Source organism: Canis lupus, chromosome X (assembly GCF_003254725.2).
Source record: "Canis lupus dingo isolate Sandy chromosome X, ASM325472v2, whole genome shotgun sequence".
Taxonomy (NCBI): domain Eukaryota; kingdom Metazoa; phylum Chordata; class Mammalia; order Carnivora; family Canidae; genus Canis; species Canis lupus.
The window spans coordinates 42,302,689-42,329,960 of record NC_064281.1 but is presented as its reverse complement, the minus strand read 5'-3'; the positions used below and the strand labels follow the sequence as shown (position 1 = coordinate 42,329,960).

General features: G+C 51.7%; 1 protein-coding gene across 3 annotated transcripts; it reads left to right on the top strand.

Annotated features, from left to right (window-relative positions):
• Positions 1-298: 298 nt before the first annotated feature.
• Positions 299-26,609, top strand: CACNA1F (calcium voltage-gated channel subunit alpha1 F). Of its 3 annotated transcripts, none has more exons than XM_025468650.3 (48): positions 299-323; positions 1,740-1,992; positions 2,376-2,481; positions 2,710-2,849; positions 3,096-3,238; positions 3,326-3,478; positions 3,859-4,055; positions 4,161-4,264; positions 5,164-5,321; positions 5,626-5,718; positions 5,832-5,925; positions 6,098-6,124; positions 6,276-6,436; positions 7,362-7,587; positions 8,637-8,844; positions 8,942-9,062; positions 9,180-9,261; positions 10,351-10,396; positions 10,585-10,636; positions 11,109-11,259; positions 11,435-11,564; positions 11,774-11,833; positions 11,984-12,090; positions 12,182-12,269; positions 12,698-12,805; positions 12,893-12,945; positions 13,684-13,830; positions 14,534-14,735; positions 14,830-14,988; positions 15,796-15,906; positions 16,168-16,251; positions 17,062-17,082; positions 17,297-17,425; positions 17,773-17,838; positions 18,098-18,189; positions 18,649-18,808; positions 19,036-19,163; positions 19,457-19,553; positions 19,796-19,898; positions 20,159-20,260; positions 20,653-20,783; positions 21,029-21,166; positions 21,445-21,614; positions 22,936-23,061; positions 23,163-23,290; positions 23,412-23,524; positions 23,924-24,121; positions 24,412-26,609. In XM_025468650.3, exons 1-48 carry the CDS (start codon positions 299-301, stop codon positions 24,640-24,642), a joined length of 5,922 nt encoding a protein of 1,973 aa, XP_025324435.3. In that variant the 3' UTR covers positions 24,643-26,609. The 3 variants fall into 3 exon arrangements, with proteins under 3 accessions (XP_025324435.3, XP_025324434.3, XP_025324436.2); XM_025468649.3 differs by having other exon boundaries at positions 5,164-5,354; XM_025468651.3 differs by having other exon boundaries at positions 299-360; positions 1,975-1,992; positions 5,164-5,354.
• Positions 26,610-27,272: the final 663 nt, after the last annotated feature.

The window sequence follows — 27,272 nt, the reverse complement described above, 5'->3', positions numbered from 1 at the left end:
TCCCAGGACCCCAGGATCACACCCTGGGCTGAAGGCAGGTGCTAAACCATTGAGCCACCCAGGGATCACCTTATTTTAATTTCTGACTGACTGGTACTGGTATATATTTTATAAAAATATTTTTAAAAAATCAGTGCCTTTTCTGTTGCCAGGATCTAGCCCATAAATGTCCCATCTTTGCCCCTACTCACTGTCCCATCCAACCCTGCTATGGCCCCTCCCTGTGACCTTAATCTCTCTAAAGCTGGGGGAAGAGAGGGGGGCTATGTGCAGATGGCTCTTCAACCTCGAAAGGAGGATGTCGGCATCTGATGGCGGGAAAGGTGAGAGTAGCTTTCCACCCTTGCAGACCCTTGGAGCAAGCCTAGGCTCTGCTCTACCCTCTGTCCCTCTGACCCATCTACTGCCCAACGGGACCCCACCCCTGGAGAGTCACCGGGGACCAGAACCATATCGCCTTGTTTCCATCCCAGCCAGCACCAAATATAGCCTTACTGCCACCTGAACCCTGATGCTCAGCCTACCCAGACCCTGCCCCTATGGCCTCCCAGCCCCATCCACAGCTTTAGTTCCCAACTGAATCTCAACCCTAATCCTGGCCCCAACCTCCATCCTAGTGCCCACCCCAAGCCCAATTCCAAAGTCAGCCCCAAGCTTAATCCTAACACAAACCTTACCAACCAGAAGGCAAACCCCCGTTAGAGTCTAAAGCCCAATGTAGATACAGCTCTTACTATGAGCTCTAAATTCACCTAACCTCAATCCCAACATCTAGATATCAATACTGTTATAAGTAGGTCTCTGACTTCCCAGAAAGAGCACAGATAAATTTTTAAGGGAGAGAGAGAGAGAGAGAGAGAGAGAGAATGAACACATTTGATGGTGGTAGTAAGTCATGAAGGCTTGGAGTCAGAGACTACATAGGTTTGAATCCCAATTCAGCTACTTCATCAAATCACTTAACCTCCCTTTTGGCATCAATTTCCTCACCTGAAAAATGGGAATAATACTCTGTGCCAGACATTATTCTGAATACTGAACTCACAATCCTCACAACTCTAAACATAGGTACTCTTATGATTCCATTTCACAGATAAAGAAATTGAGACTCAGAGAGGTTACATAATTTTCCCAAGGCTATACACAGCTACCAAGTGGTTGAGTCAGGATTTAAATTCAGACAGAAATAAAAATTCAGACAGCTTGTTTCCTCTAACCCTGGGGATCTTAAGCAAGCCGACCTACTGCCCCTCAGAGGCTGGAACAAAGCCACAGGAATTAGGAATGGCCTTAGCTGAAAACCCCAGGGCCAAATTCAGGGCCCATCGAAACTTAACTTTAACCCTAACCTTGATCCTAATTCTAATCCCAACTCACACACTCCACTCCTACCTGTATTGAAATCCAATCCAGAAGTCCACCACTCTAATTTAACCCTAAATTTGCCTCCAGCTATAAACTTCATCCCACTCAGTGCCAATTTAAACTCCTTACCAAGTCTAACAGCAAAGCCTCTTTTACTTGGACATGTAATCTCACCCTCCCTTCTCCAAAAACTCTACCCCCCAATCAATTACAACACCAAGTCTTACCCTCAATTCTTAACTCGGGCACCCCCGACTCTCCCTAATTTTACATACTCTTCTCTCCTTCCCCCAGACACAGGAATGGGATCAGGAAGGAGGCAATCATGATTGCCCCAATACCCCATCCCTCCCTGACTTGGTTTCTCCACACAGACACCACCCCAGAGCCCAGCCCAGTCAATGGGACAGGCCCTGGGCCTGAATGGGGGCTGTGTCCTGGGCCTCCAGCATCAGGGGGTGAAGAAATCAGCGGGGCCGTGGGCCCAGAGACCCCTAAGCGAAGAACTCAGCACAGTAAGCACAAGACGGTGGCAGTGGCCAGTGCCCAACGGTCACCCCGGGCGCTCTTCTGCCTCACTCTGGCCAACCCGCTGCGGCGGTCCTGCATCAGCATTGTGGAGTGGAAGCATCCTGGAAGGCCAGGGGGGCAGGGCTCAGGGGTGAGGGTCACCAGGGCACCAAGAGTCAAGGATTGGGTCAGGGCTGGAATGGAGGAAGGCTGAGGTCACTAGGGACCAAGAGTCAAGAACTGGATTAGAGGGTGAGTTGAGAAAGGTGAAGGTCACTGGGGAAAGGAGGAGTGTCAGGAGTTAAGGAAGAAATCAAGGCTAGAGTTGGGGATAGCTAAGGTTTCTAAGGGGTTCAAAGTCAAAGCCTTGGTCGGGGCAGGGGTTGGGAATGCCGAGGCTGGTTGCCTTGGGTCAACCATCAGCACTGGGTGGGGAGAGCACCAAGGGAATGCGGAGATCCTGATGCCTATCTGCCTGGGTCCTTGACTGTCCACTTGAGGCCCTTTGACATCCTCATCCTGCTGACCATCTTTGCCAACTGTGTAGCCCTGGGGGTCTACATCCCCTTCCCAGAGGATGACTCCAACACTGCTAACCACAACCTGGTGAGGCTCGCCCTCCACCCCTGCTGCCCCCAGCCAGATACAGCCCCAATAGAACCACACCACAACCCTTTAAGCTCCCCCCATCCCCGCTCCTCGCTGACCCACAAGACCCTCTCCCATGGAGCCTCACCCTAGATCCCCGACTATGCTTCCCTTCCCCAGCTCCCCTCAAGCCCCATCCCCAACTAACCCCCTACTCTTCCGCCCCACCCCTGGCTCCGCCCTCAGGAGCAAGTGGAGTATGTATTCCTGGTGATTTTCACTGTGGAAACCGTGCTCAAGATCGTGGCCTATGGGCTGGTGCTCCATCCCAGCGCCTACATCCGCAACGGCTGGAACCTACTTGACTTCATCATCGTTGTGGTCGGGTGCGCGTCTACAGGGGACAGCCCCACCTTGGTGCAACTTCCTACCCCAGGCCCGCTGAGTTCGGGGTGCGGGGGAAATGTCCACTTCCTCCGGGTCCCATTTGGCAGCCAGAATCAGGATTGTTAACATGTTTTAAATATATTCGCATTTCCAGTTACAGGGACTTGTGCTTTTCTGAGAAGGGAGGGGTGGAGGGAGGTCGCAAGAGTTGACCTCGGCCTTCTCATCCCGTGCTACCCCATCAGGCTGTTCAGCGTGCTACTTGAGCAGGGCCCTGGTCGGCCGGGGGACACCCCGCATACCGGGGGGAAGCCGGGGGGCTTCGATGTGAAGGCGTTGAGGGCGTTTCGGGTGCTGCGGCCACTGAGGCTGGTATCTGGGGTGCCAAGTGAGTGGCACGCCCTGGGAGGTTGGAGGTGGGGGAAGGGCACAGGAGAGGGGTGGGATAGGCCCACCTCCCTCTCTGTCCCTACAGGCCTGCACATAGTGCTCAATTCCATCATGAAGGCGCTGGTGCCGCTACTGCACATTGCACTGCTCGTGCTCTTCGTCATCATCATCTATGCCATCATCGGACTCGAGCTGTTCCTTGGACGCATGCACAAGACATGTTACTTCCTGGGATCTGGTCAGCCATCCCACCCCTCCAGAGCCAGGACGCCCCCGACCCCCACCACCTCCACCGGTTCCTAGGCCCCCACCTTGTTCTCATAAAAACCCACTCAAATCCACAAGACTCCACCCCCAGGCTCAGGCCCCACCCCCAGAATAACGAGTGCTACCCCTTTATTCAAGATTCTGCCCTCAATCCCGAACTACGGCCGCCCCTTTGCCAATAGCTCCGCCCCATCGCAAGACTCCCCGGACAGGCCAAGGCCCTACCCCGCCCTTGATTTAGAAAAATCTCAACCCTGAGTTGAACTTACCAGATGGGCGGGGCTCCAGTGTAGCGGTGGCTGTGGGTGGGCGAGCTTCGGAACCCGAACCGGAGCTCCAGTCTTCCCGCAGACCTGGAAGCCGAGGAGGACCCGTCGCCCTGTGCGTCTTCGGGCTCAGGGCGAGCGTGCACGCTGAACCAGACCGAGTGCCGGGGGCGCTGGGCAGGGCCCAACGGAGGCATCACCAACTTCGACAACTTCTTCTTCGCCATGCTCACGGTCTTCCAGTGCGTCACCATGGAAGGCTGGACCGACGTGCTCTACTGGGTGAGGTGGACGACCGCACATGGTGCGAGACTGCCCCTGCCTTGCCTCCTAAGCTCAGGCGAGTGTCTGCATATCCTGAGAAACGCATGTTCCCTCTCTCCCTAGATGCAGGACGCCATGGGGTATGAGCTGCCCTGGGTATATTTCGTGAGTCTCGTCATCTTCGGGTCCTTCTTCGTCCTCAACCTTGTGCTTGGTGTCCTGAGTGGGTGAGGAGCCTAGACACCTCCCCCCATACCGCCCTTCAGCCCCTGTCTCATTTTTGTTGTTGTTCCTAGCAAACCCCTAGGCACCTTTCAGCACCCATCTGAAGTGCCCCTTCATTTGGTCAGTCGACATTGAGCATCTACTGTGTGCAAGGCACCATTCTAGGAATGAAATAAAAGACAAAAATCTCTGTCTTCTTGGATATTATGTTCTGATGGGGAGAGACAGATAATAGCAATATACACAACAGGTTGTGGATACATGCACCCACACACACGTATGTAGTGGGTTTTTTAATTTTTCCTTATTTTAAGTGGGCTCCATGCCGAATGTGGGACTTGAACTCACAGCCCTGAGATTAAGAGTTACATGCTCTACTGACTGAGCCAGCTGGGCGTTTCACATATGTAGTGTGTATAGATTTTTAAAGATTTTTAACATTTATTCATGAGAGATGCAGAGAGAGAGGCAGAGACCTAGGCAGAGGGAGAAGCAGGCTCCCTGCAGGGAGCTCGAACTGGAACTTGATCCCAGGACCCCGGGATCATGCCCTGAGCCAAAGGCAGATGCTCAACCGCTGAGCCACCCAGGCGCCCCACATATGTGGTATTTTATGTGGAATACGTGCTGTGGGGGAAAAAAAGCAAGGCTGAAGATAGAAATGGGCAACTCTTGCAATTATAAATAGGGACAATCAGGACAGCCCTACTCGAGAAGGTGTTATCTGAGTAGAAATGTGAAAGAGATGAGAGCACGGGCTGTGTGGAGTGTTCCAAGCAAGGGGAACCAGCTGTGCAAAGCTAGCATGTGCTGGACATATTCAGAGAACGGCAAGGAGCCCAGTGGGGCTGGAATGGTAAAGGCAAGGGAGCCAGGGTGGTTCTCCATCTTCCTCCTCCAGGGAGTTCTCCAAGGAGAGGGAGAAGGCCAAAGCACGAGGGGATTTCCAGAAGCTGCGGGAGAAGCAGCAGTTGGAGGAGGACCTACGGGGCTACCTGGACTGGATCACGCAGGCAGAGGAGCTGGACCTCGAAGACCCCTCAACCGATGGCAACTTTGGTTCTATGGCTGAAGAGGGCCGGGCCGGCCACCGTAGGCAACCCCAGTCTGGCCCATTCCCTGCTCCCTGCTGCCTCAGATGTGGGCTACCCTCCTGAGACCCCACCCCCACCGGCAATGCCTGGACACCCAGTCCCCCCAGTTCCAGCCTAGGACACAGGACCAGACCCAGACTCAAGTACCCTTCCCAGAGTGTGCCCAAAACAAGGACTCCAAATAGCAGCCCCCGCCCCCACCACATTCCCCCCACGTGGCCCTAACCCAGCCTCAGGCCATGCTCCTCAGATGTCCTCCCTGTCCCCAGGGCCACAGCTGGCAGATCTGACCACCAGGAGACGTGGACATCTGCGCTGGTTCAGTCACTCCACCCGCTCCACACACTCCACCAGCAGCCATGGTGGGGGCCCATCCAGGTTGAGGAGGGGGGTAGGATGGGTAGACAGAGGAGAAAGCCAAGGCTAGAACTCTGGGGTCTTCACATACTGACCTCTTTTCGCATCCTGCCCACAGCCAGCCTCCCAGCCAGTGACACCGGTTCGATGGCAGAGATGCCAGGCGATGAGGAAGAGGAGGAGGGGGCTCTGGCCAGTTGTACACGCTGCCTGTGAGCAACGCCAGCCCTTGGCCCCTAACCAGCCCAGAACCCAGTCCAGACCCTGACCCGACTCCTTATTTTACTTTCTAACCTTGACCCCAGCCCTTGACCGCCAACCCCAGCCACTGATTGTGCCCTTTCGTCCCTTATGACCCCTACCTTTCATCCTCCTCTTTTCCAGAAACAAGATCATGAAAACCAGGGTCTGGTGAGTTGAGAAAGTTATGGGACTCTGGGACCCCATGACTTTGTGAGCCCCACCTCCAAGGCCCCCATGACCCCTGGGCTACCCTACCTGAGCCCCCCACCATGGCTTAGGTGGGTGATTTCAGCCAGTGAACTCCCCTTTCCCCCTCCAGCCGCCGCCTCCGCCGAGTCAACCGAGGACTCCGGGCACGCTGCCGGCGGGCTGTGAAGTCCACCGCTTGCTACTGGGCCGTGCTGCTGCTCGTCTTCCTCAACACACTGACCATAGCCTCAGAGCACCATGGCCAACCCATGTGGCTTACCCAGATCCAGGGTGCGCTGTCCCCCCGCCCCGACTGCCAGGCCTCTTCCCCAGCCCCCAATTCCCTCCACCCCAGAAGCCCAAATCCAGGATCTCTAAAGTTCCTCAGACCCCCTGGACATTGCTTTCCTGCCCTAACAAATGCAGAAACCTTAGCCTGTCCCATCCCACCCTGTGGCTTCCAATGATGTAGCATTTGCTCTGTGCATCAAGCTCTGTTGTCAGCACTTTACATGTACTAACTCAGTTACTCTTGACCAAAAATCTTATGTGAATCAAGTACTAAGGCACAGAGTACTGAGCACCAAGGAACTGAAGAATTAAATGATTAATCCCAAGACTCGGCTAGCAAGTGGCAAACCCAGGCAGGTGGCCCCAGAGTCAGGAATCTTAACTCCACGCTGTCTGGACAGGTTAAACCCTTCCATGTCTCAGTTTCCTGTCTCCAAAATGGGGCTAGTAATCATACCCACTTCTTGGGGGTATTTGGAAGGATTGAATTAGTTCAGGTGAAAAGTGCTTCAGACATGGCTTGGTCCACATAAAGCTAACCTTTTATAAGTGTTAGCTCTTACTATTATTCGTTTTAATCTCAACCCCAACCTGAATACTGAACACACTTCTGACCCCAAGCCTCAAACCAGCCTCAGTCCCAACTAAACCCCAAATTCTAACACTACCTGTGAAGGGGTGTTTTCCTGGACTCATAGAGACTGACTGAGGCCCCCACCCTGATTCTGCCCCTCACCCTGGTTCCAAGCCCCTCAAAACCTCACCCACTCTGACCTACAAACTCACCCCAACCCCTAACCGTAGCCTTACCACCAGCTGCGTCTGGCCTAATGCCAGCTACCCCAGATTGCCCCATGGCCCCTACCTCCTTACACCTCACCAAGGAAATTGGCCAGTTCAGTCACCTCTGCCCCTCTTCTCACAGAGTATGCCAACAAGGTGTTGCTCTGTCTGTTCACGGTGGAGATGCTCCTCAAGTTGTACGGTCTGGGTCCTTCTGTCTATGTTTCTTCCTTCTTCAACCGCTTTGACTGCTTCGTGGTCTGTGGGGGCATCCTGGAGACCACCCTGGTGGAGGTGGGCGCCATGCAGCCCCTGGGCATCTCAGTGCTCCGATGTGTGCGCCTCCTCAGGATCTTTAAGGTCACTAGGTGCGTGGGGTGAGGGAGGATTGGGCCCCAAGCACAGCACTAGCATCCCTCTCCCCAGCTCCAGTGACTATCTGTATCACTATTCATTTGGCAAATATCCACTGAGTGCCTACTGTGTGCCAGGCACCCTTTGATTCCTGCTGTTTCTCCAGGCCCTGGAGAAACAGCAGGAATCAAACAGACACAAATTCCCACCTCATGGAGATTATGTTCTTAGAGGGAGAAAGAGAGAGAGAGTACGAGTGGGGGTAAGGGGGGCAGAGGGAGAGGGAAAGAGAGAAAATCTTAAGCAGGCTCCATGCCCAGCCCAGAATCTGACTTGGGGCTCGATCTTCTGACCCTGAAATCACAACCTGAGCCAAACTCTGAGCCACCCAGGCGCCCCCTGCCTAGTGATTAAAAGCCATTGTGGAGGGTGTCTACTCTATTTCCATCCCCTTCCTCAAACTCAACTCCAGCTCAAACAGTATTCCCAGCCGCATCTCTGAATTCACCTCCATACTCATCCCCAAACATTACACCGTCTCTAACCCCAAACCCCTAGCCACTCATCATATGCAAGCTCATCTACAGCCCCAACACCAAATCCCAAAGTCAACCCCATCTCCAATCTCATCCCTAACTTGCAGCCCATCTCCATCACTAACCACAATCCCATGTCCCTAACTCCTAACCAGCAGCCTATCTCCAGCTGCAACCCCAGACTCAGACCCAATCTCATCCCTACCCCCTCTTCTATCCCAACTCTCAACAACAACCTTGTCCCCAACTCAGGTATCTAACTCCAAATACTCCCAACCTGAAACCCAATTATAGCTTCATAACTTCCATATACCCTCTATCCTGACTTCATCTCTCATTACACCTTTAATTCCAATCCTAACTCCAAACTCAACCTTCCCCTCACATCGCATTTTTGCCTCAACCCAACTCCAAAGTTCATTTTAACCCAGCCCACGCCCAGTGCATTGCAAGCTGGAGTCCTGCCCTGGCTCCTGCCTCACCCACCACTGGACATGTCAACCCTGCCTCCTCCATCTCTGCTGCAGGCACTGGGCATCTCTGAGCAATTTAGTGGCATCCCTGCTCAATTCAATGAAATCCATCGCATCGTTGCTGCTTCTCCTCTTCCTCTTCATCATCATCTTCTCCCTGCTTGGCATGCAGCTGTTTGGGGGCAAGTTCAACTTTGACCAGACCCACACCAAGCGGAGCACCTTTGATACCTTCCCTCAGGCCCTCCTCACTGTCTTTCAGGTGGAGTCTGGAGGCCATGGGATAGGTGGGCCAGGCAGGGAGGAGGAACCGTAGGGTGGGAGGGTCCAAAGAGCTTCACGGTGAACTCCCACCCCAGATCCTGACAGGTGAGGATTGGAACGTGGTCATGTATGATGGCATCATGGCCTATGGTGGCCCCTTCTTCCCAGGAATGCTGGTGTGTGTCTATTTTATCATCCTCTTCATCTGTGGCAACTGTATCCTTGGAGCTTTGGGGGGCTGGGTGGTGGTAGAATGGAGGGGTGGATAAGGGGATGTGGGCAGTCCACAGGCAGGCTGCTTCTCCATTCTTTGCACCCTGAGCTCAGCTCCAGACATCCTTTTGAACGTGTTTCTCGCCATAGCTGTGGATAACCTGGCCAGTGGAGATACAGGCACTCCCAAGGACAAGGGCAAGTACGTCTGGCCCTGCCCCCAAGACAGTCTCTCTCTGGGATCCCTGACTTGGTGCCCACACATACACCCCACCCCACCAGAGATGCCTTGGTCACCCTGGCAACCCATATCCCTAGATCCATTCTGTCGGTCCTCATTCATTCAATGTGCATTCCTTGATCACCTATTTTGTGCCAGGCCATGTTCTAGACACAGAGGAGACAACAATGGTCAAGGTAAACAGAGCCCTTGCCCTCATGAAGATAGCATTCTAGTTGAGGGAGGCAAGCAAAATATAAACAAATGAATGTATAACATAATTTAATTTAAATATATGTTAATAATTGATAATAGAAAATGGAATAAAAGAATAGAGAGAAATGAGAGTTGCTACTTTGGTTAGGGCAGTCAAGGAAGGCCATTATTCAGAGGTGACAGTTGAGCAGACACCCAAATGAAGTGAGAGAGTGAGCCATGAAAATATCTGGAGGAGGCAGCCTGGGTGGCTCAGCAGTTTAGTGCCGCTTTCAGTCCAGGGCGTGATCCTGGAGACCCGGATCCAGTCCCATGTCAGGCTTCCTGCATGGAGCCTGCTTCTCCCTCTGCCTCTCTCTCTGTGTATGTCTCTCATGAATAAATAAATAAAATCTCTTTTTTAAAAAAAAAAGAAAATATCTGGAAGAAGAGTGCTCAAGACAAGGGGAGAGCAAGTGCAAAGGTCCTGAGGTGCACATTCAGTGCATCCAAAAAAATACCAAGGAAACCAGTGAGTCTGGAGTGGGGTAAGCAAGGAAGAGAGTGGTAGGAGGTGAGCTCAAATGGGGGAACAGTGAGGCCATATTGGGGGCGTTCTGGGCTATGGTGAGGACTTTGGTTTTTGCTCTGAGTGAGTAGGAGTCATGGGAGAGGTGTGAGCAGACGAAGAATGTGCCAGACTTAAGATTTAACAGGATCCTTTTGGCTGCTGTGAAAAGAACAGATTGTGAGGATGAGGGCAGAAGCAGGGAGTTTCCATGGGACCTCAGAAAGGTCTGTTCTGACTGCATTGACCCCCCTCAGCCTCGCCTATCTGCTATGATCCTTAGCAATCACTCCCCTTTCCTCGAACAGGGAGAAGAGCACCGAGGGGGCTCTCCCACAAGAAAATGGAGTGTTGGTGAGTTAGAAGCCTGATCACTGTCTACACCTCGCGTTACCACCCATACCTGTCTGTATGTGTGTGTGTGTTTAACCCCCATACTCTGCCTGTGCATTCCTCCATTACTGCGCTCCTTCCTTGCCTCCCCTGGGTCCATCCTATAGTGTCTCCCCTACCATCGGTGACCCCCATATTTTTGTCCCCAGGTGGCTGGTGGGGAGAATGAGGAAGAGGAGGGCAGAAAGAATGAAGGAGCAGGCAAGTGGCAGGGCCGGGTGGAGAAGGTGTTGGACCTTAGAGATGGCACCCAGGCAGAGCTCTTGACCCCTGAAATCCTCCTCTCTTGAGAAGCCTTTTCTGAAATCATCTTGAAAGTAAGGGGCTTGGTGTGTGGCCAGCAACATTTGGGATGTTGAGATTTAAAGAAAAGAAGTGACTTTTGTTTTACTGCAGAACTTCTCAGAGCCTTTATTGTAAAATAGTGTATAGTGGACTGCGAGGATGGTGGTGTTCACTCGGCAGACATTTCCTGAGCTTCTGCGGTGTCCCAGGCACTGTTCTAAGTGCCAGAGACACAACAGTGAACCAAACAGACTAAAATCCCTTCTCCGAGGAGCTGACATTCTAGCAGGGAGATGGGAAGAATTTTCCATGTGACAAGCACTGTTCTAGGTGCTGTACATACGTTTTCCAATGAATTGTCTGTCTTTTGATCTTCTTCTGATGCCAGGCATGGAGGAAGAAGAGGAAGAGGAGGAGGGGGAGGAAGAGGAGGAAGGGGGTGCAGGGCATGTGGAACTCCTGCAGGAAGTTGTACCCAAGGAGAAGGTGGTACCCATCCCTGAGGGCAGCGCCTTCTTCTGTCTCAGCCAAACCAACCCGTGAGTGCTGGGAGTGGGTGCAGGATGGGCTGGGGCAGGTGGAGGGCCAGGGAGCAGCCAAAGCTCTGGCAGCGGGCATGGCCTGATGCAACAGAGGCTGAGCTGTATCCCTTGGGCTCTCCCACTCAACTCCCTGGTCCTGGGTTCTGACCGCAGCCCACTCCCCACTCCCCAGGCTGAGGAAGGCCTGCCACACCCTCATCCACCATCATATCTTCACCAATCTTATTCTGGTATTCATCATCCTCAGCAGTGTGTCCTTGGCCGCTGAGGACCCCATCCGAGCCCACTCCTTCCGCAACCATGTGAGCCTTTGGCAGGGGACTAGGGGGACACTCCCAGAGGCAGGAGGAGAGGGAGGAGGAAAGAGAGGGAGGGAAGGAGAGGGGGACAGCAAAACTTACAGAGAGGTGTGAGCACACACACACATACACACACACATATACACACACACCCCCAAGGTGTCCCCTCAGCTATGACTCAATGGCTTCCCCTATTTCTCACCCCCCCCCAGATTCTGGGGTATTTTGATTATGCTTTCACCTCTATTTTCACTGTGGAGATTCTACTAAAGGTAACAAATAGGCCTCCCAGCCATACCCCCAGTTGCCCCAACCCACTCTGCCCCCATCCCCACAGCCCACCTTTCCTGTTTCCATACCCTCCTCCCCTCTCTATGAGCACACCTAGAGTCTAGCCTGATGTCCTTCTACCCCTCCCCCAGATGACAGTATTTGGGGCCTTCCTGCATCGAGGATCCTTCTGCCGTAGCTGGTTCAATCTATTGGATCTGCTGGTGGTCAGCGTATCCCTCATCTCCTTTGGCATCCAGTGAGTGACTCTCCCCACCTCCTCCTCACTCTATTCCTCCCAGGACAGAGGCCAAGCCTGGGCCAGAACCTGAGTACTGACCCTTCCCCAGCTCCAGCGCCATCTCAGTGGTGAAAATTCTGAGGGTACTCCGAGTCCTGAGGCCTCTCCGAGCCATCAACAGAGCCAAGGGACTCAAGGTAACCCAACCCCACCCAAACCCACAGGACCCATGCCCCTGCCCCACTCCTAGGGCCAGGACCTCCAATAAGACTGGATTTGCGTGGATGCATGACCACAGAGCCTGGACCCAACATGTAACCACACATCCCTGACCACCGATTGTATGGCCTGACCTATGTTCCATCCAAGTGACTATAAATTCCTTATCAAAGGCCACATTTCTCTGATTCAAGTTCCTGAAATATGACCACATATCCCTTCTTGGTAAACACTTATTCCTGGTTGGTGCCCACATGGCCCTGGGCCTGTATCTTTGACCACCCATCCCTGATCCATAACCAGATGTCCCCAGCCCAAGTCCCTGAGCCCCATCTACACCCAGAACCCCTACCCCATGGCTGCTGTGGCATGCAGTTTCTTTAGCCATATTTGTGGGTGCTTGCAGCATGTTGTGCAATGTGTGTTTGTGGCTATCCGGACCATTGGGAATATCATGATTGTGACCACACTCCTGCAATTCATGTTTGCCTGCATTGGCGTGCAGCTCTTCAAGGTGAGAGGAAACACCGGAGGGATGTCCGGGTATGGGTCAAGGTGGAGAGTAAGGGGGAGATCTGCCTGACAAATATCCTCCCTACAGGGGAAATTCTACAGTTGCACTGATGAAGCCAAACACACCCCACAAGAATGCAAGTGAGTGCCTAAAACCCTGCCCTTCTTGGATCTTGGGACCCCTCCCAAAGGCCAAAGGGGCCCCTAGATTTCACTAAGGCCCCTAGAACCCTTAGACATTCCTCCTAAAAACTACAGAGACTCCTTCAGTTTTTATTGAGGACCCCAAACCCCCATGAATTCCCCCAAGGCCCCATGATAAAACCCCTAGAACTTTCCCAAGAGCTACAGAGTCCTCAGATCTCACTAAGCCCTAAGAGATCCCCCAATACCTCCCCAAAACCCCTCTCCACATTCTCCAGAGTTACCCACATTCTACTTCAAACCCTTCGGAAATCCCTAAACACCCCCCACCCACCCACAGCCACTGCCACCTAGTCCCAGGCTTCCATCTTTTTTTTTTAAGATTTTGTGTATTTATTCATGAGATACACACAGAGAGAGAGAGACAGAAACATAGGCAGAGGGAGAAGCAGGCTCCCTGCAAGAAGCCTGATGTAGGACTCGATCCCGGTACCCCGGGAAATATGTTCTGTTAATATCTTTATTTCATAGATGAGGAAAACTAAAGCACAGAGAGGTTAAATGCCCAAGGTCACCCAGCCAGTAAATAGGGCAGGGGGCCAGGGTTTGAACCCAGGCTATCCATCCTCACCACTATGCCCTGCTGCATCCATGCTAGAGACCCCAGTCCCATTTCCCCAGCTCCCCAGCTCCTCATCCCTCCTCACCCATCCAGCCTGTCTGCAACATCCACAGGGGCTCCTTCCTGGTCTACCCTGATGGAGATGTATCACGACCCCTGGTCCGGGAGCGGCTCTGGGTCAACAGCGATTTCAACTTTGACAATGTCCTCTCAGCCATGATGGCCTTGTTCACTGTCTCTACCTTCGAAGGCTGGCCTGCGTGAGGAGCAGGGCCCCGGGGATGGACAGGGGATAGGGCAGGAGTCTCTAGACTGGGATCTCCTTGGGGACGGGTGGGAAGGTATCTTGGAATGTGATAAAGGTCTCATGAGACTGGATAAGGTTTTTGGGGACTGGTAGGCATATCAGAGGAGTGGGTGGGGGTCCTCCAGAAGTTGGCTGGGGGCGCTTTGGGGACTGGGTAGGGGATATCTCCAGGAATTGGCTAGAGGCCTCTGAGGATCTAGGTGGAAGTCTAGAGAGGAATGGGTAGAATTTAGGGGGGACCAGGTAGAGGTCTGGTGGAGGGGCACTGGAGGAGGTCTCAGAGGAGCTGGAGCTGGAGATTCAGTTCTTAGGAGCTGTACAAGTCTTTGGGGTACTAACTGAAGATCTTTGGGGAAGAGGAGCAAGGAATTCAAATTGATGGGACAGGATTTAGAAATATTTGGGGGCTTGGCTTGTGGGGGAGTTCTGGGGAGCTACATGGGGATCTCTAGGTGGCTGAAGAAGGGGATTTGGGGATCTTGGAGGACAGGTGGGGGTCACTTGGAGTATGCATGGAGGTTCCAGGTGTTTAGGTCAGGGGATTTAGGGCCTTTGGGGTGCCAAATAGGGGATTCTGGAGTGTCTGTTATAAGGTTTCTGGGGTCAGGTCTCAGGAGACTGGGATATCTCCTCACCTACCCCCACTGGTTCCCCAGTCTACTGTACAAGGCCATCGATGCAAATGCAGAGGACAAGGGCCCTATCTATAATTACCATGTGGAGATCTCAGTGTTCTTCATTGTCTACATCATCATCATTGCATTCTTCATGATGAATATCTTTGTGGGCTTTGTCATCATCACCTTCCGTGCCCAGGGCGAGCAGGAATACCAAAACTGTGAGCTGGACAAGAACCAGGTGACCTCTGACCCCTCACCCATGGCCTCCAACCCCTCCCCACCTCCTTGCCTTGAGATCCCATGGCTCACTCATGCCCTGCACCCATATGCAGCGCCAGTGTGTGGAATATGCCCTCAAGGCCCAGCCACTCCGCCGCTACATCCCCAAGAACCCACATCAATATCGTGTGTGGGCCACTGTGAACTCTGCTGCCTTCGAGTACCTCATGTTCCTGCTCATCCTGCTCAACACCGTTGCTCTAGCAATGCAGGTCTGAGCTCCCCTTCCTGACCCCTGCCAGTCACCTGATCCTATTTTGTCCACACAATACCTTGGAACCATTAGGAATGCTTTCAGCTGCAAGTAACAAAACCCCCAACTGACAGAGACTTAAGCTATAAAAATATTTGCCACATTTCTTCAAACCTAAGGCCAATAATTGGAAGTTGTATCCTGACTTAAGAGATATAAGAATGTGGGGAAATGGCTGATGGGCATTGTAAGTTGCCATTGATTGTGAAATACACTCCATTTTCAGTGATCATAAATGTGAAAAGATGTGCATATTGGAGTCAACAAAATACGGTAGCTACCTCACATAACAAGAAGTTTAGAGGTAGGCTGTTTGACCATTGTTCATCAGGTATCCAGGCTCTTTCTCCTCCACCATTCTTAACAAGTTGGCTTTCATGCTTATGGTGGTTGCTTCGTGATCACAAGATGACTGCCGCAGCTCCAGACATCAAAACCAAATCCAAGGCAGGAAAAAGGAGGGAAGGTTGCACCAGGGGGCTTTCCTCATTTGAACCTTTTATTGGAAAGCAAAAATAGTTTTCATGGAAGCTGTCCAGCCAGCAGCAGACTTCTGTTTCTGTCTCATTCGTCAGAAGCAGCTGCAAGGAAAGCTAGGAAATCACAAGCTGGGCTTCCCAAGATCCATATTGGGATACAATGTGAGGGGTTTGGCCAAGGCATAGTGCTACCACATCTCACCTCTGTCCAAGCCAGAAAATATTTGGTTGTGGGTGGCAAGGTCTCTGCCTCAGGCTCTGTCCTCATCCCTGGCTTTCTCCCCCAGCACTATGAACAGACTGCTCCCTTTAATTATGCCATGGACATCCTCAACATGGTCTTCACTGGCCTCTTCACTATTGAGATGGTGCTCAAAATCATCGCCTTCAAACCCAAGGTGCCTCCCTAGCCCTAGATTCAACCTGCCGTGGGTGAATTCCTTGGGGTGGAGTTCATTGCAGAGCTCCAGGTTGGGGGGGGGCGGGTAGGGGCAGCAACCAAGGACTCATGAGACCAGGGAGTGACAGGGATTCAGATGCAGGCCCATCATGTGGTCCAAGCCAGGCCCTGCCTCCACAATGTCGCCTACCACTACTGGCCTCGTATACTAGCTTGCTAGCTCTGAGAGGACAAGGCTCTACTTTTTTCCTGCCTACAGCATTACTTTACCGATGCCTGGAACACGTTTGATGCTCTTATTGTAGTGGGCAGCGTAGTGGACATTGCCGTCACTGAAGTCAACGTAAGGACTGGCCTCTCCACTAACCCAGCCTTTCCCCACCTCAACCCCAGGGCTTTCTTTCACATGAAGAGGTGCCTCTCGCTTACCTCCACCCTATTCTTGAAGACTCAGTGCTCCTCATCCTAGCTCTGTATCTCCTGAGTCCCTGTCAGGTTTAGCCAAAGTCCCCCTCCACCAGCTCCCTTATTCCATTTGTAACCTATCCTCTGGCTCTTTCATCTCCTAAAATGACTCTCCTGTTATTTCTATTATTTCCTCCATTCCTCCTTCATTTCCTCTACATCACCCTTCATTGGCTCCATCATCTCCACCAACTACTTTGGCTCCATCGTCTCTTCTACTTCATTGGCTCCATTTCCTCCAACGACTCCATTGTCTCCGACACTGGGTCTTCCACGGCTGTCATCACCACTGACTGTACCACTGGCTCCATCATCTCTTCCATTGGGTACTACATGGCTCTGTCACCTCAACTGACAATGCTGCTGGTTCCATATCTCCATCACTGACTTCTCCATTGGGTCCTCCATCGGTTCTCTAATCTTCATCATCTCCATGAAACCACTGGCTCCATCATTTCCTCCATTGGCTCCATTGGCTCTCCTCCATCATTTCCTGTACCATTTCATTTCCCTTCCACCCTCATTGCCAACCTTGATCCACTGCCTCATAACCTTCTCCATCATCCCTTGAATAATTACTCTACCATCCATTATTCCCTATATCTGCTACATCAATTCTCCTGTTCATTTGGGCCTGTGATCTTATCATCTTCTCTGCCACCTCTGTCTTGGCCATACCTCCCTTCAGAATGGTGGCCACCTTGGCGAGGTAGTCCCCAATAGTCCCCACCTTACAACAGGAACTCTCTCCTTTCCATACCCACCCTCCCTTCCTTTCTTCCTGAGAGTCCCTAGAAATGTTCCCTGACCATCCTGGGGCCTGAGTTCTGAGGGATTTGGGGGCTGGGAGGTCCAAAGCATGAGATAAGGAGGTGGCTGTGGCAAATGTAGACTGATCATACCTACCACACCCCCAACCTCAGAGCTCTGAGGACAGTTCCCGCATTTCCATCACTTTCTTTCGCCTCTTCCGAGTCATGCGACTAGTCAAGCTTCTCAGTAAAGGTGAAGGAATCCGCACATTGCTCTGGACATTCATCAAGTCCTTCCAGGTACACCCCCATCCCTTTGACCACCCCCACCCCCATCTCACGCCTCTCAACCTGTCCTTCTACCACCCCCAGCACTACATCTCCCTGTGTATCATTACCGTCTGAAATTTACCTCTTCTGGTTTTCTCTGTTTTTCTAGGCTCCCAATTCCCAACAGGCCTTGGCCTTACTGACCTTATTCTATTGTATTTAATACCATGTCCACATTTGTGAGACACTGGTAGTTGTGAGCACTTTGGGGATGGGCCACATCTCTCTGCAGGCCCACTCTTGAGGGAGCAGTGCATTCTGGGGCTTACAGTGCTCTGCCTGGACCTAAATATCTATCCTCCTCTCCACCCCCATAGGCCTTGCCCTATGTGGCTCTTCTCATCGCAATGATATTCTTCATTTATGCAGTCATTGGAATGCAGGCAAGTGGGGACCCTAGGGAGCATCCCCCAGGCACTCCTCTGCTGAGGGGTGTTGGGTAGGAATTCATCTACAGTGGGGGTGGTGGGTTGAAAGACAAGCTGGATGACACTGAATCAGTCCACACATCTGTGAAATGGGATCAGCAGTGCCTGCATGTCAGGGTTGTGAGGATCTATTGAGTATTAGAAGTTGTGAAATGAATGACAACCTGTGGGGGCATGGGCTCACTCCTCTGACACATGCCCTGTGTACCCACAGATGTTTGGCAAGGTGGCTCTTCAGGATGGCACACAGATCAACCGAAACAACAACTTCCAGACCTTTCCACAGGCTGTGCTACTTTTGTTCAGGTGACATCTACCCTCCTTCCACTGCCATCTTGGTCCCCAACATGCCATTGAGTGCCCACACACCCTGTTGGCCCCCAGACTGCCTGAGCTGTAGAAATAACAGGACAGCATGGGACTCCATTTTTACCTGAGACCTTTTATGGCTGTGATCTGAAGAGTCTTGTATAATAATCTACGCTCAGCCATCCTTTTTCTAGCTGTAAGATGGATCCTCTTGTTAGCCCCTAGTGACCCACCAGTAAAATGGGGACCAAAATGGGGATACCTGATGAACATGACTGTCATCATAATCACCACACCAGCTTCAAAAATATTGAAATACTTTATGGAATCTATCTGTGCCAGATGCAACCCCTGGCAAGAAGTGGGTCATCGCCTCATCCCTCCAGCCCCCACAGTGCCACTTACCATGACTTCATAGCTTCCCCTCCAGGATGGCCCCCCCCATGTGACCCCTAGGTGTGCCACCGGTGAGGCGTGGCAAGAGATAATGCTCGCCAGCCTTCCCGGGAGTCGGTGTGACCCTGAATCTGACGTCAGCCCTGGCGAGGAGTTTACCTGTGGCAGCAATTTTGCCATCGCCTATTTTATCAGCTTCTTCATGCTCTGTGCCTTCCTGGTGAGGACCGTTTTTCCACAACCACCACAACTGCCATGGGGGCTGGCCCTGAGGGGTCTGGGGACAAGGTGGGGAGCCCAAACCTTCAGATCAGGTAAAAGGGCTGGTCTGATGAGATCAACCAGGGGCTCGTGATCCAGTAACCATAAATTTACCTCAGCCTCCCACCAACCCCCCCATACCTAGCTCTGCCCTTTACCTAATCCCCACTGTTCACTGGCCCACAGATCATAAATCTCTTTGTGGCTGTCATCATGGATAACTTTGACTATCTAACCAGAGATTGGTCCATCCTGGGCCCCCATCACCTCGATGAATTCAAGAGGATCTGGTCTGAATATGACCCTGGAGCCAAGTATGGCCTGTAACCACAGGGGATTGCAGGGGACAGTGCACTGCTCCACCCAGTAGCCCAGCCCCCAGAACTTCTGACCTGTGTCTTCCATTACCTAGGCAATAGATGCCCCAGTTTTCCCACTGCCTCTGTCCTCTATCTTCCTTCCCCACTGCCCTCGGATTCTTCCCTGGCAGGCTCTGAGGTATTGATGGTGAGGGGGAGGTAGTGCTGAGCTGGTAGAGTCTTCAGAAAGGGCTAGAGGAGATGTCTCCAATCCAGCGGTGCCTCCCACCTGCCCCCATCTGCCCCAGGGGCCGCATCAAGCACCTGGATGTGGTGGCCCTGCTGAGACGCATCCAGCCCCCCTTGGGATTTGGGAAGCTCTGCCCACACCGAGTAGCCTGCAAGGTCTGTGCACCTCCTCCCCCCAAGCACACACACCCCCACCTGTGAGAGGGCTGTCCACCACCACACACACCCCCACCTGTGAGAGGGCTGTCCACCACCACATGGCAGGGGTGGGCAGGGACCCTGCCTTGGGTGGGGAGGGTATGTTTGGTTTTATCCTCAAAGGTTTCTGTCCCTGGGCATCCAATGCTTTCATCCCTGGCATTTGCTCAAGGGGGGCTCCATGTCTCTGGTGTGTGTAGAGACTTGTGGCGATGAACATGCCCCTCAACTCAGATGGGACAGTGACATTCAATGCCACACTCTTTGCCCTGGTTCGGACATCCTTGAAGATCAAGACAGAAGGTGCATGGGAGGGATGGGGAAGGGGCAGGAGCGGGAGGGCCCCTGAGGAGAGTTTGGGGATTAGTCTCATTGAGTGTGGGCCCAGCTCCTGTCTCTGAACCTCAAAATGAGTGACTGGCTTCTCCAGGCCTGTTTTCCCACCTGTTCAATGGGGGTGGTGTGTAACTGCAGTAGAAGCTCCTGAAGCCCCTCCCCAACAGGGAAGGAGCTGGAAAGGGTTCCTCTTATTGGCTCATGCCCCACATCCTCTCCTGATGCAGGGAACCTGGAACAAGCCAATCAGGAGCTGCGGATTGTCATCAAAAAGATCTGGAAGCGGATGAAGCAGAAGCTACTAGATGAGGTCATCCCCCCTGCTGACGGTGAGATGGCTCCACCCCAATTACTTGAACCCACCCAAATGTCAAATGATTGCTCACCATCACAAAAACCAGCACTGGACGGGGTGCCTGGGTGGCTTAGTGGGTTAAGTACCTGCCTTCAACTCGGGTGGTGATCCCAGGGTCCTGGGATCAAGCCCTGCATTGGGCTCCCTGCTCAGCGGAGAGCCTGCTTCTCCCTCTCCCTCTGCTGCTCCCCGCTGCTCAGTACTCACAGTGCTCTCTATCTCATGTGCTCTCTCTCAAATAAATAAATAAATCTTTAAAAAAAAAAAAAAGCACTGGATGGGGGAGGGGACGAAGAGGAGTCTATGCTGTGGGTAGGGGGGACAGAGGACCCCTGTGTGACCTTGCCTCTTCCTTCTTGCCCCCAGAGGAAGAGGTCACCGTGGGCAAATTCTACGCCACATTTCTGATCCAGGACTATTTCCGCAAATTCCGGCGGAGGAAAGAAAAGGGGCTATTAGGGAGCGAGGCCCCCTCCAGTACCTCCTCTGCCCTTCAGGTCTTCAGAGAGGGGCCTGGGTGGGTGGGGGTATATGGGAGCACTGTGGCTGAGGCTGACTGCCCTCTTGATCTCATGGAACCCATGTCACAGATGAAGAAACAGAGACCCCAGGACTCACAGAGGGTCAGGGGTGGCTGAGGAACCCCTTACCCCACCCCACACTCCTGCATGGGAAACAGGCTCTTTAACGGGGGAGTTTAGACACTGAGATGCCTTGCTTTCCTATTTTTCTACCTCCACAGGCTGGTCTGAGGAGCCTACACGACTTGGGTCCTGAGATCAGGCAGGCCCTCACCTGTGACACAGATGAGGAGGAGAAGGAGGAAGAGGGGCTGGAGGGAGAGGAGGAGGAAGATGAGAAACACCCGGAAACACACAAAGTGAGGACAAGTTTTCACTCCCCTACAGAATTTGATTGTAAAAATATACCCTTAATTCCTAAGTAACTTTGACACTGCCTCTGGGGAGGAGGCTCCCAGAGAAGCTCCCCTGCAACAGGCAAACGTTTATTTGGTACTTACCATCCACTGTTGGAGGGTGAGATCCAGATTCAGCCCCTAAGGAGGTCACTGGAAATAAACTCTAAGTGACTTGTGTCACTGACCAAGTGACTTAGATAGAACATGAATGGTAACATTCAGTCTTGTGACTTCCACAGGCCCAGATGGGCTCCCAGCCCCCATCTCGCCGGAGCTCCGTGATTTCTGTGTCTCTGCCTGTTGGGGACAGACTTCCAGATTCACTCTCCCTTGGCCCGAGTGATGATGATGGGGGGGCTTCCAATTCCAGACAGTCCAGTGTACCCCAGGCTGGATCCCATGGCCACAGGTATGGTCAAGGGTCTGGTGGGAAATTCTAAGGGAAGGCAGGGACTAGCCACTACATGGGGGTAACTGAGGGGCAAGAGGGCCTTTGAATGGAAATTTGGGAAGGATGGAAGGGATTCAAGGGTTCATATGGGAACAGAGGGTAATAAGGGATTCATGAGAACAGCAATGCAAAGGTTTAATACAAAAAGCACATAACATGGAACAAAATGAGTTTAAGTTCAAATCCCGGCTTGCCATTTGCTAAGTGATCTTGGGCTAGTAACTTAGTTTCCATGGTCCTCAATTTTCTCACCTATAAAAGGGGAATGATGACAGCACTTACCTCACGGGGATAATGAAAGAATGCAATGAAGTCACACCTAGCTTTTACGGCCTCCTCCTCACTTCCCCTAATACACCCTCAGTTTTGTGTTGAAGGTGTCTCTTCAACAAGCCAACTTTGATTTTTTAAATGTTGGGTCCTTATTATGAGAAACATCTATTAAAATAAAGCCCATATTCATCTTTTAAAAAATATTTAATTTATTTATTCATGAGAGATACAGAGAGTGAGGCAGAGACACAAGCAGAGGGAAAAGCAGGCTCCTTACAGGGAGCCTGATGTAGGACTGGATCCCAGGACCCCGGGATCATGACCTGAGCCGAAGGCAGACGCTCAACTGCTGAGCCACCCAGGTGTCTCCTATTTGTTTTAAAATGATGACAAGTGGGGGCAGCCAGGGTGGTTCAGCGGTTTAGCGCCGCCTTCAGCCTGGGCATGATCCTGGAGTCCCGGGATCGAGTCCCACATCGGGCTCCCTGCGTGGAGCCTGCTTCTCCCTCTGCCTGTGTCTCTGCCCCTCTCTCTGTGTGTCTCTCATGAATAAATAAAATCTTTTTAAAAATTAAAAAAATAAAATAAAATAAAATGATGACAAGTTGGGCAGCTGGGTGGCTCAGTCAGTTAAGCATCCAACTCTTGATTTTGGTTCAAATCATGATCTTGGGGTTGTGAGATACAGCCCCAACTCAGGCTCTGCACTGAGCGCAGAGTCTGCTTGGAATTCTCTCTCTCCCTCACCCTCTGCTCCTCCCCGGGCTTGTGTGCTTGCTTAGTCTCTCTGATAGATAGATAGATAGATAGATAGATAGATAGATAGATAATAAAATATAAAGAAAATAAAATGATGACAGGTTAATTTTATGTTATGTAAGTTTTCTCAATTAAAAAAAAAACCTACAGAGTTTCTGTAGGAGATGAGGCATGGAACAAAAAGGAACTAGGACCCCAGGACCCCATACTGGGGGGAATCTGGTCTAATTTGCTTCACTTTCCCCAGGAGAAGCTCTGGGGGTTTCATTTTCACCATCCCCGAAGAAGGAAGTTCTCAGCACAAGGGAACCAAAGAGCAAGAGAATCAGGAGGAGGAAGAGGAAATTCCCACCAAAGACTCTGGCCACAACAGGTAGGATGACCTCATGAGCCATGTGCAGGAGGACAGGAATAATGGGACCCCATTGCACATGCCCAGGCCTGAGCTCACCCCCAGCTCTCTCTCCTGCACAGGCTCTCCTACCTAGATGAGCAGGCAGGGACTCCCCCACGCCCCATCCTTTTGCCACCCCACAGACCCCAGAGATGTGCTGATGGGCACAATGCACCACGCCGCCGTCTACTGCCCCCCACGCCTGCAGGTGAGAGCAGGCATGGACCCTGGGGGCCCCCCACAGGGGCCAGCAGAGCAGAGGGCTGGGGTCGCACTGACATTTTTCTTTGCCGCCCCCCTCCCCGCTCCATGCCTCCCCCCACCTCCAGAGCGGAAGCCTTCCTTCACCATACAGTGTCTGCGGCGCCAGGGCAGTTGTGAGGATTTACCCATCCCAGGCACCTATCATCGTGGGCGCAACTCAGGGCCCAGCAGGGCTCAGGTGAGGTGGGGAATGGGGTGCGGAGGTCTGGAGGGATGGAGTAAGCCTAGGCTGAATTTATCAAACACACCACATGTCTTCTGAAGAATGAGGCATGTATGAATTCACAAAATCCTCATGGCACCGGTGAGACAGGTACTGTGGCTAGTCCCAGTTTACAGAGGAGGAAGCGGAGGCCCAGAGAGGCTTAGCCAGGATCACACAGCCAGTCAGTGGCAGAGCTCAGATTTAAACCCAGGCCTTCTATGCTCTTAAGTAAACTCAAGTCTGATTTATATGTGTTCAGTTTGACTCCGGTTGTGTTTGGGGTGGGCAGTGGTAAGAGGTAGGCACAGGGGTGAGTCCTAGATCCTAATACCCCACCCAGCAGTCATTATCCCCCTGTTTATTCTGGTCCAGGGTTCTTGGGCAACCCCTCCTCAACGGGGTCGGCTCCTGTATGCCCCACTGTTATTGGTGGAGGAGGGCGCAGCAGGGGAGGGATACCTCGGCAAGTCCAGCGGTCCGCTGCGTACCTTCACCTGTCTGCGTGTGCCCGGAACCCACTCAGACTCCAGCCATGGCAAGAGGGGCAGTGCTGACAGTCTGGTGGAGGCTGTGAGTCCAGAAGGGATGCGGGCAAGAGGGATGGGGGAGATGGGAAGGAAGTGGGAGCTCAGGAAGGAGGGGGAAGGGCCCCCCCACCCTGGCTCTGTGTTGTGCTTGTAATTATCTATCCCTTTGCTCTGCAACTTCTGCTCAGCATGACATATGCACCACTGTCCCCAGTGACTCCCCTGCGCACTTTCATGGATGATGCATCATCTATCTACACTGACTCCTCTGTGCACACTGCTTTGATTCCATGCTGTGCCCTCTGCCAACTCTGATCCCATCTGTGCCCCCAGGTGCTCATCTCCGAGGGCTTAGGCCTCTTTGCCCGAGACCCACGCTTTGTGGCCCTAGCCAAGCAGGAGATTGCAGATGCATGCCGCCTGACACTGGACGAGATGGACAGTGCTGCCAGTGACCTGTTGGCACAGGGGACCAGCTCACTGTATAGTGATGAGGAATCTATCCTCTCTCGCTTTGATGAGGAGGACCTGGGAGATGAAATGACCTGTGTCCATGCCCTCTGAATTCCCACCCCTCCTCCACTGCTCAATAAAACTCCTGCTCTCCCTTCCCCAGAGGAAGACAGGCATGGACCACAGTCCTGGATTTTGGTGTCTGCACTGGGGCCTGGGGCTGCCCAGTAGCCCCCAGCCATCCATTCCCTGCTTCAGCCCTGAGCCACTGCCCACACACGAATATTTCCAGAAACCAGGACAGCCAGGCCTGATTATTCAGCGTCAGTGAAGGAGGGAGGAGGAGGAGGAAGAGACAGCAGCCAAAAAAAGCTGGAGACAGAGTGGAGGTGGTGGGGGAGGGAAAGGGGACCGGACAGAGATGGAGGAAGGAGGAGGAGAGAGAATGTGTGGGGGCTTGGATAAGGAGTGAGGCAAAGTCAGAGATTCCACAAGGGGTCAGTCAGCTCAGACTGAGGAAGGACAGACAGACAGGATAGAAAGGATAAAAATACTCAGAGTAGAGAGTACTGCCAGTAGAAAGGCCTAGAGGTTGGAATTAGCCTGGTATGTAATATGTCAGGCAGAAGGGTCCTCTCTGACATCATCAGGAATTTCTGGGAAGCTAAGTTGGGATTACCCTAAGAAAAAGAAAATCTAAGTCCACTGACAGGAGACATGGGTGACAGCAAAGGGTGAGGCCCTCAGCCTATGGGTACCCACTTAGGACCCACCTGATTTTCCTGAGACCACCTAAGAGTACCCCCCTATCCTCCCACACAGATCCCAGAGCTCCCCTTTCTGCTCCTTGCCCTGCCTGTAGTCATTGTCCACCCTCTGGGGTCTCATTAACTAAGTAAAGGTTTATTGGACATTTACTTTGTGCCAGGCACTGCCCTGGGTTTCCCTCACCCCAGACTGAGCGGGCTTAAACGTGCCACAAGACTTGTCCAAGGTACTGGTCAGCTCCCCTCCAAAGGAATTGGAAGTAGTGCGGGGAAAGGTCCTGGAGGGGGCCACTTCTGGGGAGGTTCTGACCTAGGGTTTCATCCTCAGCTTTCAGAGCAAAAATTGCTCATTTTTGTAATTTGTGTCAATCCAGCCAGGACTGAAATTTGAGGGAAGCCAGAATTGGAGACTGGGACTCAGAATATAGGATTGCACTAGACCTTGAAACAAAGGCCTTTGGTGGCTAGGGTGGTGCATTGTGGGCATAGCAAGTCATGGACGGAACACAGAGAGTGAAGGGAAACTGCTAAGGGATGAGGTGGGAGAAGCCACCTGAGGCCAGATGATGCAGACCCTTCAATGCCAGTTTCTAAACCCCGAGAGTTCTCCTAAAAGCAGTGGGGAGCCATGGGAGAGATTTGAGCAGGGTAGTGACATAGTTAACTGAATTTTAAACAGATGCTCTGACGGCTGTGCTGAAAACAGAAGGGAGGGGGAAGAGACTGTAGATGCTAAAATTGGCAAGAACCATGGTTGCCTTAGCCAGGGGAGGTGGCAATGGAGATGGTGAGAAATTAGTGGATTCCAGAGATGTGTAGGAAGTAGAATGAACCATTTATTTGGCCCTGTGCGAAGTGCATAACAGTGATTATCTTGTTTAATAAGTGCAACAACCCCATAGGTACCATGTTAAACTCTATTACATGTCCAAAGTCATACAGGAATAAATATTGAAGGTAGGATTCAAATTCAAGCAATTGAATGCCAAAACCCAAGTTCTTTCGCCAAAAAGGCACTACCTGGGAAGTATCCATTACATATTTGTGTGAAGTTGAGTGTGTATGTATGGGGATGTTTAAAAAAATAGGTATATTTTTTAAATATATGGTTCAAGATTCTAAAGGTACATAGGGCTCCTGGCTGGCTCAGTCAGAAGAACATGCAACTCTTGATCTCGGGGTTGTGAGTTTGAGCCCCATGTGTGGTGTAGAAATTAAACAAACAGATAAATAAATATACTTTTAAAAAATTCAAAAGGCACAGAAGAACATAAAGTGGAAATTTTCCCTTCCTTCTAGGGGCAACCAGTGTTATCAGATACATTTTAAACATATATATATATATATATATATATATATATATATATATATATATATATATATGGTGCTGTACTGATAAGTTAGCACAGAGGTTAAGAAAAGCAGGTGCTGAAGGCCAGACTTCCTGGTTCAAAACCTGGTTCTACTACTTAGCAGCTGTGTGAACTTAGGAAAATTCTTTCATCTCCTCACACCTTAGTTTATTCAGCTATAAAAATATGGGTAAAATGAGGGATGGTAGTAGTACCTGCTTTATAGGTCTGCTGTGAGGATTTAAATGAGTGACATACTGAAGCTCTCCCAACAGTGCTTGACATAGAACAGGCACAATTTAAAATGTTAGCCATTCTCTATATAATCATGATATAATTCTTCCCTTTTCTTTCCACACAATTCCCACACAGTTTGGCATCTTTCATTTCTTACTTAACTATCTTGGTGATCAAGACGCCTGGGTGGCTCAGTGGTTGAGCATCTGCCTTTGGCTCAGGTCGTGATCCCAGAGTCCTGCATCAGGCTCCCTGCTTCCCCTCTGCCTGTATGTATCTCATGAATAAATAAATAAAATCTTAAAAAAAACTATCTTGGTAATCATTCCAAGGCTCCATATTAGTATTAATGACAGCTACATTGTACTCCCATTTTGAGGCTATA